The sequence below is a fragment of the Anabrus simplex genome, chromosome 6, assembly GCF_040414725.1.
Source record: "Anabrus simplex isolate iqAnaSimp1 chromosome 6, ASM4041472v1, whole genome shotgun sequence".
NCBI lineage: Eukaryota > Metazoa > Arthropoda > Insecta > Orthoptera > Tettigoniidae > Anabrus > Anabrus simplex.
In genome coordinates this window covers 97,373,045-97,387,200 of record NC_090270.1, presented here as the reverse complement: position 1 = coordinate 97,387,200, position 14,156 = coordinate 97,373,045, and the positions used below count along the sequence as shown (strand labels likewise).

Below are 14,156 nucleotides of genomic sequence, written 5' to 3'. Positions count from 1 at the left end.
CGGTCCAGAATCACTCCCAGATATTTTGGATTCGAACAGTGTTGAAGAGGGATTCCTTCCCAGGTGATTTGTAAGGTTTTAGCTGCTTTTTTGTTATTGAGATGAAATACACAGCTATGAGTTTTGGCAGGATTTGGCTTCAAATCATTTTCATTGTAGTAGTTGGTAAATTCTTTCAGAGCTTTGGATAAAGTCTGTTCTACCTTTTCAAAACAGTTGGCCTGAGCAGTGACTGCACAATCATCAGCATAGATAAAACTCTGGGTACCTTCAGGTAGAGGCTGATCATTAGTATAGATGTTGAATAACAGTGGTGCGAGCACACTGCCTTGCGGTAACCCATTCTTCTGTGTTCTCCATCTGCTTCTTTTTCCCTGAAATTCCACAAAGAATCTTCGGTTTTGGAGAATATTTTTAATGTTGCACATTAGATGGAAGTCTTTGGTGATGTCATACAATTTTGTTAGAAGAAGCCGATGGTTGACTGTGTCATAAGCTGCAGAAAGATCAATGAAGACAGCGCCTGTAATGAGCCGATTCTCAAAGCCATCCTCAATATGCTGTGTCAAGTTTAATACCTGTGATGTGCAACTTTTTCCTTCTCGGAATCCAGCTTGCTGTGGTATAAGAGACGACTCCACCTTTCCTATCAGTCGCTCAAGAATGAGCCTCTCCAGGACCTTGTACAGGTGACAGAGCAAGGAAATAGGCCTATAGCTTTTAGGATCCAGCCGATCTTTGCCTGGTTTAGGGATAGCAATGACTCTAGCCTTCCGCCAGATTTTGGGAATCTTGCATTCTTGGACACAGGTATTCATTAATTCCAGTAGCCAACGCCTCGTAACAGGACCAAAATTTTTGATTTGCTCTACTCGAATGTCGTCTAGTCCAGCTGCTTTTCCCAATTTGCACTTCCTCAGTGCTGATTCCAGTTCATCTTCAGTAAATGGTGGAGATAGTATGTTGCTCTCTTGGTTTGGCTTCCGTGTTATTGGTTTCTTATCTAGCTTTCTAGATCGGGTTGATTTTCCATTTACTAGCAACTGATGGGCAATTTGATCTGCCTTTATATTAGAATATGTGCTGGCTTGGGTGTTGTCATTATTGAGACGACGTAAAAGTCTCCAGGCCTTCTGACTGCTCTTGCTCATGTCACAATCTGTCATTAATTTTATCCACTCATCTCTTTTAGCCAGTGATACTGAGGAAAGAACGCTTTGTGCTAGGATTGATGTTTCTTCGCTAAAAGGATCATGTTCATATTTCTTGTAATATTCTTCTAGCAAAGTGGCCGTTTCAGGTTTAATGCCTTTGATAAAACTGGTTCTACAACCTCTTGGAATTGATGCCCTTGAAGAAAATTGGACGATGTCAACAAACTTGTCGTACTCTTCAGGAACAGGAGCGATGCTCAGAATCTTCTCATCCAGTATGCTGGAAAATCTTGCCCAGTCAGCCTTCTTAAAGTTGTATCTTCGCCTAAAATGGACTTCTTGAGGTCTTATTGGTGGCAAAATTTGGCACATGATGGGCCTATGTTGTGTGTTTGGAATTGGTGGACATACTGCTTTGGTGCATGTATGCATAATGCTTTCACTAACAAAAAGGAGGTCTGGATTATAGCCTCGTCCCCATCTTCCACTGTTAAAAGAAGGAGAGAGTTTGCTATCATGGATGAGGGCGAGTTGAAAATTTTCAGCCCACGAGAGAACTGTCTCACCATTCTTGTCCTCATGTGCATAACCCCATACATGACTGTGACTGTTGAAATCACCTATAACAATGGAGGCTTTACTTTTATCAAAATTGTGGGGTGGAATGAAGGAAAATTCTGCTGCAGGTGGTTTATAGACTGAGGTGAATACACAGTTACTTAGTTCAACGGTGATAATTTCAATATTGTTTTCATCTGACTGGCAAGCACTTCTGACTTCTAAATTCGGCTTCACAAAACGGCACTTCCATACAGAGCGTGTGGTCTTTCAGCGATCAGTTTCATGCCAGGAACAAAAGGGCGTTTCTGCTTCATATCTCTGTGTGTTTCCTGAACACATAGAACATCACACTGCTTGTCGCGACAAAGTTCATACAAAAGTTGTTCTTTGCAAGATGTTATGCCTTCAATGTTAACAGAAATGACTGTTAAGGTTGGTTCTGAAAAGAACCGTTTGTTGGATCTCATATTAGATAACTCTGTTACTTCTGGTATATTCCAAGATGTAATTGAAGCATTTAAATAAAGCATCGTACATTAAAATTTAAAGTTTTACCACTAGAATAGCTGACATGGAAAAGTGATTGAAAATTCAAACAAATTCATCTTACGTTAAAATCTTCAAAAAAGTAAACTAGACTTTTCCGATATATCACCAACATTTCTCCGGCTCACCAACATCCATTTCTCCCTAGTTTTAGCATCTTTGGAACATTTATAAACAATTTGTTTGGGATGGTATACGATGGTATCGGAACTCTACACCATTTATAAGTTTTCTGCCTCACTGTCTGCGCAGGATTCATTTTAAGTCTAAAATATACCACTCAGATTATTATCCAATGTATAGACCTCGAATTTAACTATACCAGACACTAACATAAAGTAGAAATACGCGAAGTGTATCCTGCTTCTCACAGCACACTATGTGTTATTTCGTCTGCTAATTCACTCAACCTGTACGATGACGTCAGACCAATGAGATCGCGTACTTGTGTCACGTGACAGTTTCGTACATTGATTTAGATTTTTATCGTGTTTGGAGTTATTATTTGTACATTCTGATCATATTTTTGAATTCTGCATGAAATTTTTAATCAGATTAGCAAATTTTTAATTGAAACCCCAGATCATGCATGTTCCCTATTGTGTTTTGTAAAACTAAAATATATTGCTACTATTTAATTACAAGAGCCATTCTCGAATATACTTAATCTTTTAGAACATATTGCACAGTGTTGGCTATCATGCTTGCGTACTAATTCCACTATTTGCCACTGGAAGGCATGTCAGTTGCAGTAGTGGCTTAGCCCGTTCTTGACATTACAGATAGAGCAAATCCAGAAACGCAAGAACTTTTGTCTCTTTTATTTAACCTAATATGATCCTTGGAGGATAGCCCGATATCACAAAAGGTAGCTCGCATATTTTACAACAGATGGCAGCACATAACTCAAATATTTTAATTTTGAGAGTTAACATGTTCACTGCCACTGACTTCTTAAAGCGTCAAGGTAATATATGCTGCAATGCCACTGCCGCTTTAAGCGTCCAAAGCCCTATGTTTCTAAAGCTACATAGAAACGTGCCAGCTTGGCTATTGATGCTTGTGGTTATGCTGGCACTGCAGGAAGATTACCTTTAGAACAATTTGCCACATGCGGTTCCATTGTTGAGCAATTAGGTGACAATCAGTATTGCTTCGAAATGGAGAAGAAGAGGTCAGAGCCTGGTCTGTCTCATCCTAAGAAGAAGAAGTATGAGAGACAATTTTATACTAATGAAGATTTAATTAAAATGTTAGAGGTTTCTGACAGCGAATCTGGTATATTGTCAGGCAGTGAGGGGCGATGAGTGGAGGAATTCTGATAGTAAAAGTGACAACAGTGCACTGAATGAAGACGACAGTGTTCGTGAAAATGTGCAATCAGCATCCGCAAATTAAGAGGAAATTAATTGGGTAGTTGATCCAGTAAGAATGACTTGTTTCCCGTTTACTAAGAAGGAAAGCCTTCTTATTTGCCCGGACGGTAACCAGCCTATTGACTACTTCCATCTTTAATTGGAAGATTTATTTCTCCAAGAAGTTGTAGACGAAACTAATTACAGTGCCATACAGATATATCTGGATAGGGAAACTAAAGACAAATCATGAATCTGTCAGTAGAAAGACATACTTTAGAAGAGCTACTGGTATTTTTGGGTGTGTTTCTCCACATGGGTAATGTGAAAATGGTTAGTTTACTGGATTATTGGAAGAAAGATGTTTTATTCCATAATGAAGGCATTTCAGCGAGTATGAGAAGCAATAAGTTTCTTCTGATATTGTGCGCACTTCATTTTTCAAGAAATCCAACTAACCAAGTGACCGCTTGTACAAAATAGACCAGTGATCACATATTTCAACAACAGGATGTCAGAAGTGTACTATCCATGAAAGCATGGTTCTTTGGCAAGGCTGTTTTTCATTTCGTCGATGCATCCAGAACAAGCGGTATAAATATGGAGTGAAATCTTACATGCTGCCAACACCGAAAGGATTCACCCAGAAAGTAATTGTTCATTAAGCGCGGAATTATTTTTTCCAAAATTTTAAGAGGAAACGTCTGACATGTCTATTATGCTGTGGCATCCATTACGCGAATATACTGTATATGGTAATTTCATGTATCCTTTTAGATACCAGCTTATGACAGAGTAAAATGAAAAGCACTTTTCATTTGACATGGTGACTGTGTGAGTTCACTGTTTTGTAAACTTACGAATTTCAAATTTAGTGGAATGAACTTTGTTTGGTTGCACTATTCTAATGTTCTAATTGTATTAGTGTTCCTCTTCAGTAACTGTTTGCAAAATGCAGCACAGTTACCGGTTATCCACATAAATGGATCTCCAAGCAATGGTACTGGTAAGCAGTTGGATCTCTTCACCTACTTCAACCATAGCCTCTGTTCTTTTCTTGTGTAAGAAACCTTTAAATTCCAAGAATACACTTGTAGTCTCGCATACCTTGTAGATATTCAGTCCAAATTTAGCTCTCTCTGCCTCAAAATTTCATTTATAACAATATAACTAGATATGTAAATTTCCTGAAATCTGTCAAAAGTTTAGTCAACAACAAGCTGTACTTTTCTTAATTTTTCTGTTTTGTTTCCTTAGAATATGTGACAAAATTTAGCCAAGCCTCTTCCATACAGGAACTGAAAGCCCTTGGAGTGGAATGTAAAGGCTTCCATTATCCATAACATCAGCACTAATTGGGATAGAGTTGTTAGTGCTATGCCTGACCTTTCCCTCCAGGATTTAACCTGGTACTCAATTTTGCTGTTGGCTGAGCAAACCTCAGGGTGTTGTACCTCTCCAAAAGTGGAAATCTTGTTTCTAAATTTTTTTCTTGTACCCATGTCCTTTTGGGTGAACCGAGCACACCTTAACCACCATGACTAGGCAGCCCCTTGCAAAATATAGGTACCTTATTATTGCTGCAAATCTCCTGTAGGCATATTTGAAGGGTCGGGGAAAAAAACAGGAAAGTCAACTTCCTTCAGAGCTCAGAAAAACAGAATTTCAGTTTCAAAACGTTACTAGATAAACAAATGAAAAGTTACAAAATCATATGCTTTGAATTGCTAAAGTCTGAAATATAATAAATTGAATTAAGCTTGGTCTGATGCCCTGTATATTGCCTCTTACTTAATTATGACAAAAAGTTGATTTGCCTGTTTTTTCCCCCTGATGCTTCATTTTCTCCTAGTATTGAGTACAGACGATTGTACCGGTTGTCATAAAAAACTGAAGGTTACACTCATGAAATTGAAATGTCCAGTCTCCATTGTCAAATATTCATAAACTTATCCCTGTCTCTTTGAACCCCACTGTTGGCAGCCCCGAAAATGGTTTTCTGTGGTTTCCCATTTTCACACCAGGCAAATGTACCCTAATTAAGGCCACAGCCGCTTCATTCCCACTCCTAGCGCTTTTGTATCCCATTGTTGCCGTAAGACCTATATGTGTCGGTACAACGTAAAGCAAATTGTAAATAAATAAGAAAACTCTGTCTATTCATCTTTCCTATGGCAATTTAAATTATGTAAAGAATTATGTCTTCATCATATATTTTTTCAACAGTTGTATCTTATATTTTCAGGTTGACTCCTGAACAGTATACCAAAACTCCAGCTTCAAATTTCTTTGTGAAAGGTTCGGTGCGGAAAGGTCTCTTGCCTGAGATTTTAGAGAATTTATTAGGTGCCAGAAAGAAAGCCAAAGCAGACTTGAAAGAGGAAAAGGATCCTTTCAAACAAAAAGTTCTTGATGGTCGCCAGCTAGCTCTTAAAATCAGTGCTAATTCTGTTTATGGATTTACTGGAGCTCAAGTTGGTAAATTACCTTGCCTAGAAATATCAGGAGTAAGTTTTAATTTTGACTATTTCAAGCTTGCAAATCATATATATACGTATATATTTATTTATTTTGATGCTTTATACTTATTACTTCTTCCATTACAGAGTGTTACAGCATATGGTAGAACCATGATAGAACAGACAAAACAAGAAGTGGAACAACGTTACTCAGTTGCAAATGGTTTTCAATATGATGCCAATGTAAGTGGATGAGACTAGATATGACAATTATGGTATTAGTAATATTGTAGTTACAGTGAAATGTCATTTTTTGAAGGAGGATGAAAAAAATGAATGTCCTAGTGAGATTACTGTTCTGATGAAACATGCATATACAGTAACTTTTAATGTACAGAGAAAGCACACATCTGTATGTCAGTATGGGTCTAGATCTAAATGAAGGCCAGACGCACATATTTAGACCTAAAGAAAGAATCAATTGTGGTTTCTTGATTGGATTCAGCACAACAGTCATAGATCAAGCATTCAGAAGAGACTACTGTACACATTCTGTCATCACTAGGGACTGGAAAAATTAGCATCTATTTTATGAAAAATTAGTGTGTTTTAAAAATCAAAATCAGCACTTCTAACAATAATTTTCTCTTTCTTTTATTCTAAAATGTAATGATTTAAGGGCACTTATACTGTTCAAATGAAAGTATTGTAAAAAGTTTTACAATGCTTTCTTCAAGTTGCACCTTCTGTCTGTAACCAGTGAACTATAATGCAGTAAAACATACTCACTGTCAATATTGTTTGTTGGGGTCCACATCAAATCAAAATACTCAAATCTACAAGACAGTTCAAATGAAAGCATTGTAAGAAGTTTTGCATTGATTTCCTTCAAGTTACACATTCTGTCTGTAACCACTGTACCGAGCTCAATAGCTGCAGTCGCTTAAGTGCGACCAGTATCCAGTATTCGGGAGATAGTAGGTTCGAACCCCAGTGTCGGCAGCCCTGAAAATGGTTTTCCGTGGTTTCCCATTTTCACACCAGGCAAATGCTGGGGCTGTACCTTAATTAAGGCCACGGCTGCTTCCTTCCCACTGCTAGCCCTTTCTTATCCCATCGTCGCCATAAGACCTATCTGTGTCGGTGCGACGTAAAGCAACTAGCAAAAAAAAAAATGTAACCACTGTGTTATAAAGGGATAAAACATGCTCACTGTCAACATTGTTTGTTGGGATCCACAATAAATCAGATCAAAATTTAGCAAATGCAGAGAACTCTGACTGCACCGCAGTTAACAAACATAGAGGATGGTTACGTAGTTTCTACTTCCTCTTAAAACATTAATCACCACCACCACCACTTCAATGCAAGCTAGATGTCACATTTTCCACCTTCCTTCAGTTGATTTAGAACATCTCTGAGTGAACACTAACCAGATGCGATTTCCTTTTGTGACAGAACTGATAAACCAAACAGTTTCTGAAGCTCGGCTGTTTTCCAGGTATTCAAGATGATATTTTTAAGATACAGAGCTTGAGAAATTGCAACAGAATTATTGCATTTGGGGTCTTGGGCTTTCAAAGTTTTTAGTTTGCTCTTTGAAGAATGAGCCGCATTGACAAAAATGTCTTTCGTGCACCTTGCTCTGAAGGAGTGAGCTAACCCAGGCATTGTTAGTTACTACAGAATAATTCCCCTTGCAAATTGCAGAAATAGTTACATTTGGGGTACAGCAAATGAGAGGTGATACTGAGACCAAGTTCAGCAAGAAGCTCAACAATCTCAACTGTATGATACGTGACAAAGACCATATATGTGAATGAAATCTGTTCACTTCCCAATTAGTCAGATCTTATCTTTTAGGTACTTAATACCACAGTTGTTGAAATCTTTGGAATCAGACGACTTGGCAAATGTGGTAATATCTTGAAAGTACCCATTTAAATAGAAGACAGCGAGAAACCAGATGTTTCACCGACTAAGGGCAGGTGAAGGATAAAGCTTTGCTCCCTTTAAAACCCCATACTGAGACTTTATTTACATTTTATTGTATTCAAAATTGCAGACATCACCATTCTTACCACGTCATTCAAATCCTACATCACTGTGCCCCAAAAATTACCAATGAAGCTAAGCTTATGTGGCCAACACTGCACATGCAGTGAGTGGTTACTCATAATGTGTCATAAGAGAGGGTTATTTTGATACAAGTTAGGTTGTGTGTATAACTTCAAAATAACTTTTCATATTATATGTTACATGCTAGGTTAGAAATTGATGGTTTATTCATGTTATAGACGTTGTGTATTAAGGTTATTTTGTGCTTATAACTTGTAAATAATCTTTCTGGTGTTCCAAGTTGTTCAGAAAACTTTTAGTTGTGTGTTGACTCAAGGAAATTTTGGAATATTGATGTACTGTTGTACCAAAGATGTCTATATAGTAATTCTAGGTATTTCTAGATATCTTTAGGTAATACGCCGTAATGATAAGACTTGCTTCAAGATAACTGTAGAACGAGAACTTATCAAGGATTTCTGGATGTTGATTGTAGTTATCTTTTGCTAATACGATGTGAGAAACCAGAATTATCTAGAATCATAGCCAGAAAGTTCATAAAGAGTGTTGAGTCGAGTTGTAATGAGTTACGTTTTGAGTCGAATTGTTATAGTTTGATTGTGATGTTGGTTCGTTGTTGACGTTAGCATATGAGTGCAGTGAACCGAGTTTACAATCAATACTGCTCGACAGATCAGTTGTCAACTGAGAATTACTGTGTATATATTTCTGTGTGTTATTATATTGTATGTTTAGTGAAGATATATATAAGAGTAGTCATTGATAGTAGTGATTTTTCTTGCTACATCATTACGCATTAGTTATGACCATGACAGGACTGTGTACAAACATAAAGTGTGATACTTACTCGCGTTGAGGTTAGGGTTATCGCGTATGAGTGTGAATGGTGATATACGTACTGTGTAGAAACTTGAAAAAATAGTGGAATCATGAAGATATCTCCAATGGGGGAGCATTTTTTGAACGGAGAAATCTTTTCTCCTTTAACAGATTAGCAAACTTGATTTGCTAACACGGCGGGGTCACACAGTTTGGTCTGCCACTGCTAAGCAGAGTCCTGGAGGGGCGTGCCATTCCAGCTGATGAGTCCAAATGGCACGTCTGGACGAAACTCTGCATTATGCACACGGCTTAACCACCCAAAAGCTGGTTCTATTCCTGTGATTACATGAAGATATTCTTTGAGGACCTCACAATCGGTCAACTGAAGGGATAATTGGAGGATTGCGGACTTCCTACTACAGGAACGAAATCAGACTCGATTAGCTGATTGCCGATGGACTAGATCCAGGTGGATTTTACGTAGATCATGACAAGGAGGGAGAATCTTCAATGTCAGAAAAAGCGGTAGGCATTGAAACTATGTTTGCTAACCTAATGACTGTGATCCACCCAAATTTCAAATGTAGGATATTGCCTAGATAGCAAAATTTCACACAAACTCCCAGATAAATTCCCAAATCTCCAGTGTAAAACAGAGCCTATTTTCCTAGATTTCTGGGGTCAACACACAGTTGACAAAACAGATATCCGATATTAGAACAAAATTAAGTGAGGTTGAACAGATTGAAGAGTAAAACATATGGTTGAAGAAAGTGTTTCTGCTCTTGAGGATGTTGTAGAAATTTACGTTGGTAATATAAAAGAGATCATCCTACACTCTGTGGAAGACATGTTAGTTCAAATTAGTTATACAGCTTCACCTTTAAGCTTACGCACAAATGCCGGACACTTAGATCCTTAGGTTATAAAGGAGAGTCTACCCGGTTTTCAAGGAAGATAATAAGAGAACCCATCTAATTTTATTAATGGGTTTATTAGTTTATTAAGACTAACTAACTTGACATATGACAGTTTTGTACAAATTATCACACCACAATTGAAGGGACAAACTGCAAACTGGTGAAATAGTTTGAAAGGCCTAAATTTAAGCTGAAACTATTTTAAGAGAGAGTTTCTTGTGAGATTTGATTCTGAAGACATGAAAAGTGCTGTAAAGAAGAAGCTCTTGACCCTGATACCCAACCCTCTGACATTCGAGCAAGTGCATTTGTTATACAATAGTATCAACTTTTTGAGAGACTGCATCCTGAAGAGAATGAAGACAGTGGATTACCAGACACAAGTGTTTAACTTCTATCTTGGGGTAAGAGGGGTATATGACAAGGAGAAAGTTAAGTAAACAAAACAAATGGGAAAGGCAACAGAAAAAGGCAAGTGGTAAAACATAGGAATACAGGACAAACAAAGAAGGATAGAAGGAATATAATGGAATTCCGTTCTAATACAAAGACTTAAATTTCTGGCTTGAAATACTGACACTAGCTAGTTGGAGTAATCAGGTAATGTCTAAACACAATATACAGTTCAAAAAAATTATGGGAACATGTTTTGTAATGTCTGGTATGTAAACGTTAATTTGGTACATGGGGTTCCAATGGTTGTACAGCATACTTTGAGACCTTAGCTAATCAGGGTATGTCAGATCGAAGTTATACTCCATCTGTAGGCGTAGCCATGCATTAAACTATCAGGTGACCCCTCAAAACAAAGTGAATAGCGGTGCATCCGTGTGTCGTTGTGAGGTACACAGACTACTGCGGTCATTTGATAGTGTTGTATGTCAACCAGCACATCCCATGAGACATCTTAACAAGGTTCAAGTCGCAATGGCCATCACTTTGATCCAGGAAGGATGGACTATTTGTCGTGTTGCTGTGGATCTCAATGTCTCTCCGTCAGTTATTCACCGGGGGGCGATTACCTTAGATGTTGGGCCCCTTTAAACAACAAGCATCATCATCAGTTATTCACTGCTTGTGGAATCGCTACATAAGACAGGCCAGTTCACAAGGAGGTTTGGACAAGGTCATGGACGCATGACAACCCCACAGGATGACCGATATTTAACCATCTGTACGCTGCGGCGTCGTTCAGCGACTGTCAGAGAACTGCAGCAAGACCTCAGAACGGTCGCTGGAGTCACTGTGTCTGACCAGACATTAAGGAACAGATTAAAAGAAGTGTCCTTACGACCCTGGCGCCCTGTTCGAGTGCCCCGCTTAACGCAGCAACATCGCGCAGCTCGCCTTCTGTTTGCCCATACCCACGTCAACTGGCAACTTTGCCAATGGAGACTTGTGTTGTTCTCAGACAAGTCCAGATTTCCCCTGACACAGCGTGATGGATGTCAACGTGAATGGAGACGCCGTGGTTAGCAGTACATGCCAAATGTTGTCCAGGAAGGCGACCAATTCAGACAAGGTTCTGTGATTATATGAGGTGGCATCAGTATTGATGGCCGTACGGATCTTGTGGTCGTCCTTGGTAATCTTATGCTGCGGGTTACATCGAGCAGATACTGCTACAGCATGTGTTGGTTGCTGCATATGGTATTGGCCCTGAATTCGTACTCGTGCACAACAATGCCAGGGCTCATGTAGCGCGCATCACCAGAGCTGTCTTGCAAGAACTGGACATTCAAGAGATGGAATGGCCAACAGTGAGTGCCAACCATAATCCCATCAAACATGTGTGGAATTGGCTTGACAGAAGTGTTCGTGGGCGTCCTGTTCCACCACAGACTCTCCATGACCTCGAACAGGCTCTCATTGAAGAATGGGACCTGACACCCCAACGTGACCTCCGTCGACTTATACGGAGCATGCCACGTAGGTGCCAAGCTATGATAAATGCTCATTGAGGACATACACCATACTGAAGCTCTCCAGCTGTGATAAAAATCCACCCTGGAGGACTGTTATCACTTTGTTTTCGCCCCTATTTGGACATTTCCGTTTGTGTTCTGAAAATGAACATGAATCCATCGATGTTCTTTTGTATACTGCAACGGTAAAGAATAAAGGTTTGGTTGGTATTAATATGAAGCAGCCATGGTGCATGACATTACAAACCATTTCATCGCAACATCAACACCACCTTCTTCGGATATCTTCTTACTGCCCAATTTATGACTTCAGGGTCATCCTGGAACCAACCTGAGGAATCGCAAGGTATCTTAGTAAGCTTCTCGTCCTGTGGTGAAGCCTCAAAGGAGGGATCATGACGAGGAGAATCACTATCGGCAATGCAAATTTTGAACTACTTTAGCAAAAGTCGTCTCTTCTGCACAATCGTAATTAGAATGTAAAGCCAACTATATCTGTTAGCTCTATATACATTCCCATTCTTCTGTAAGGAGATTGTGAATGCCCATTACTCCTTATGAAGCTGGAAAGTAGAAAGAAGCTCATGAATGGTTAACAAAATAAGTCCAGAACAGGATCAGTGAAGATAGTCCATCTGTTAAGATGTGAACTTTGACCTTATCATGTTGTGTTTTCGTGTTTGGCTCTGTCTTGTTCCTTCCCTCCCTTTACTCATAAAAATCTGTATTTGTATTTATTATTTCCATTTCTTCATGCCCTCCTTATAAATAATGATAAAGCTGTAAGATTATTGTCCCAGTAGGTCATTAATTTTAAAGTTTAATGAAGTTGGTTTTTTTATATGATTTAACTTCACTTTAGGCCTTTTTTTTCATCATCATTTACCACTGACACACATTTAGGGCATTGCCCAGGTGGCATTCATTTACCCAACCTTTTCGTAAATGATTTCAAAGAAGTTGGAAATTTTTCAATCATCTCCCTTGTAAATTATTCGAATCCATAACTCTTCTTCCTGTAAACTAATATTTGCTACAGTTTGTCCTCTTGAATTCCAAGTTTATCTTCATATTATGATCTCTCCTACTTTTAAAAACTCCATTCAAATTTATTCATCTACGAATGTCATGCCACACCATCTCTCCACAGACAGCTCGGAATTTCCCGCTTATGTCAAAAACATATCAGATGTAAGGCTTTTCAGGCATTTGCTCTATTAACCAGCGTTTTGTCTTAGGTCTGACACTAGACTCATCAGATTGGGACGTGTCAGACGCTACCCACTGACGCTGGGGTGTATGTAGGTGAACTTATCAGAAGCCCTTATAAGAGGCACGGTCTGATAAATGCATACGGGAGATAAATCTCAACAATGGAATTATTGCCCGCCTAGCAATTCCAAATGGAAAATTCTAAATTCCCATGGAGGGAATTAGATATTTTTCACCAATAGAGCATGTCAAAATGTCAAAAACATATCAGATGTAAGGCTTTTCAGGCATTTGCTCTATTGGTGAAAAATATCTAATTCCCTCCATGGGAATTTAGAATTTTCCATTTCCCGCTTAGTCAAGCAGCCAGCTTGTTTCCTTTCTCCCAAGTCTTCCCAGCTCAAAGTTTACAACTTTTTCATAACGCTACTCTTTCGTTGGAAATAGCTCGGTAGAAATTGTGCCACTTTTCTTTAGATTTTTCTAATTCTCATGTCGAGTAATCCTGGCGTTGGTCCCATACAGTGGAACCCTACTCTAATTAGGGTACCAAGCAAGGTAACTGTGTAATTTGGGTAATGTAGCTATGTGCTTCTATTCAGAAATAGTGGGTTTGAACCTCCACTATAGCCCTATAAGACCTATCTGTGTCGGTGCGAAGTAAAAAAAAAAACTGTAATGAGAAACCACGGAAAAATATCTTCAGGGCTGCTGAAGTGAGGGACACCAAGACCTTGACGTTGGTGTGGGGGCTTGTGGGCTTGTGTGCTTGTTGATCCCAAGGGCTGTGCCACCTCAGAGTTACCCATGCTGGATTGGCCTCGTGTAGGGCCAGACTAATAAGGTGTTACCCGAGAGGTTCTGTGCTCTTTATTCTTGATTACTATTTCTACCCTTCTGTTCTCAATTTCTTAAATTTAATTTCTCTACCTGTCTAGCCACCCTCTCTGGCTTGCATAGAATAGGTTAGTACAGAGGTGTTATCCTCTTGCAAACCCCCTTTGGGTGTGGGCAGTAGAATAACACCCACGGTATTCCCTGCCTGTCGTAAGGGGCAGCTAAAAGGGGCCCCAGGGGCTCTGAACATGTGAGCTTGGGTTGACAACCACGGGGCCCTTAGCTC

The 14,156-nt window shown here is 39.2% G+C and overlaps 1 protein-coding gene across 3 annotated transcripts in view; it reads left to right on the top strand.

Annotated features, from left to right (window-relative positions):
- Window positions 1–14,156, top strand: part of PolD1 (DNA polymerase delta) — a 213,130-nt gene that overhangs the window by 153,827 nt on the left and 45,147 nt on the right. For all 3 annotated transcript variants that reach the window (XM_067149778.2, XM_067149780.2, XM_067149779.2), the window contains 2 exons: window positions 5,862–6,123; window positions 6,223–6,318. In XM_067149778.2, the coding sequence (XP_067005879.2) occupies window positions 5,862–6,123; window positions 6,223–6,318 (358 nt within the window). The remainder of the gene's footprint in view (window positions 1–5,861; window positions 6,124–6,222; window positions 6,319–14,156) is intronic.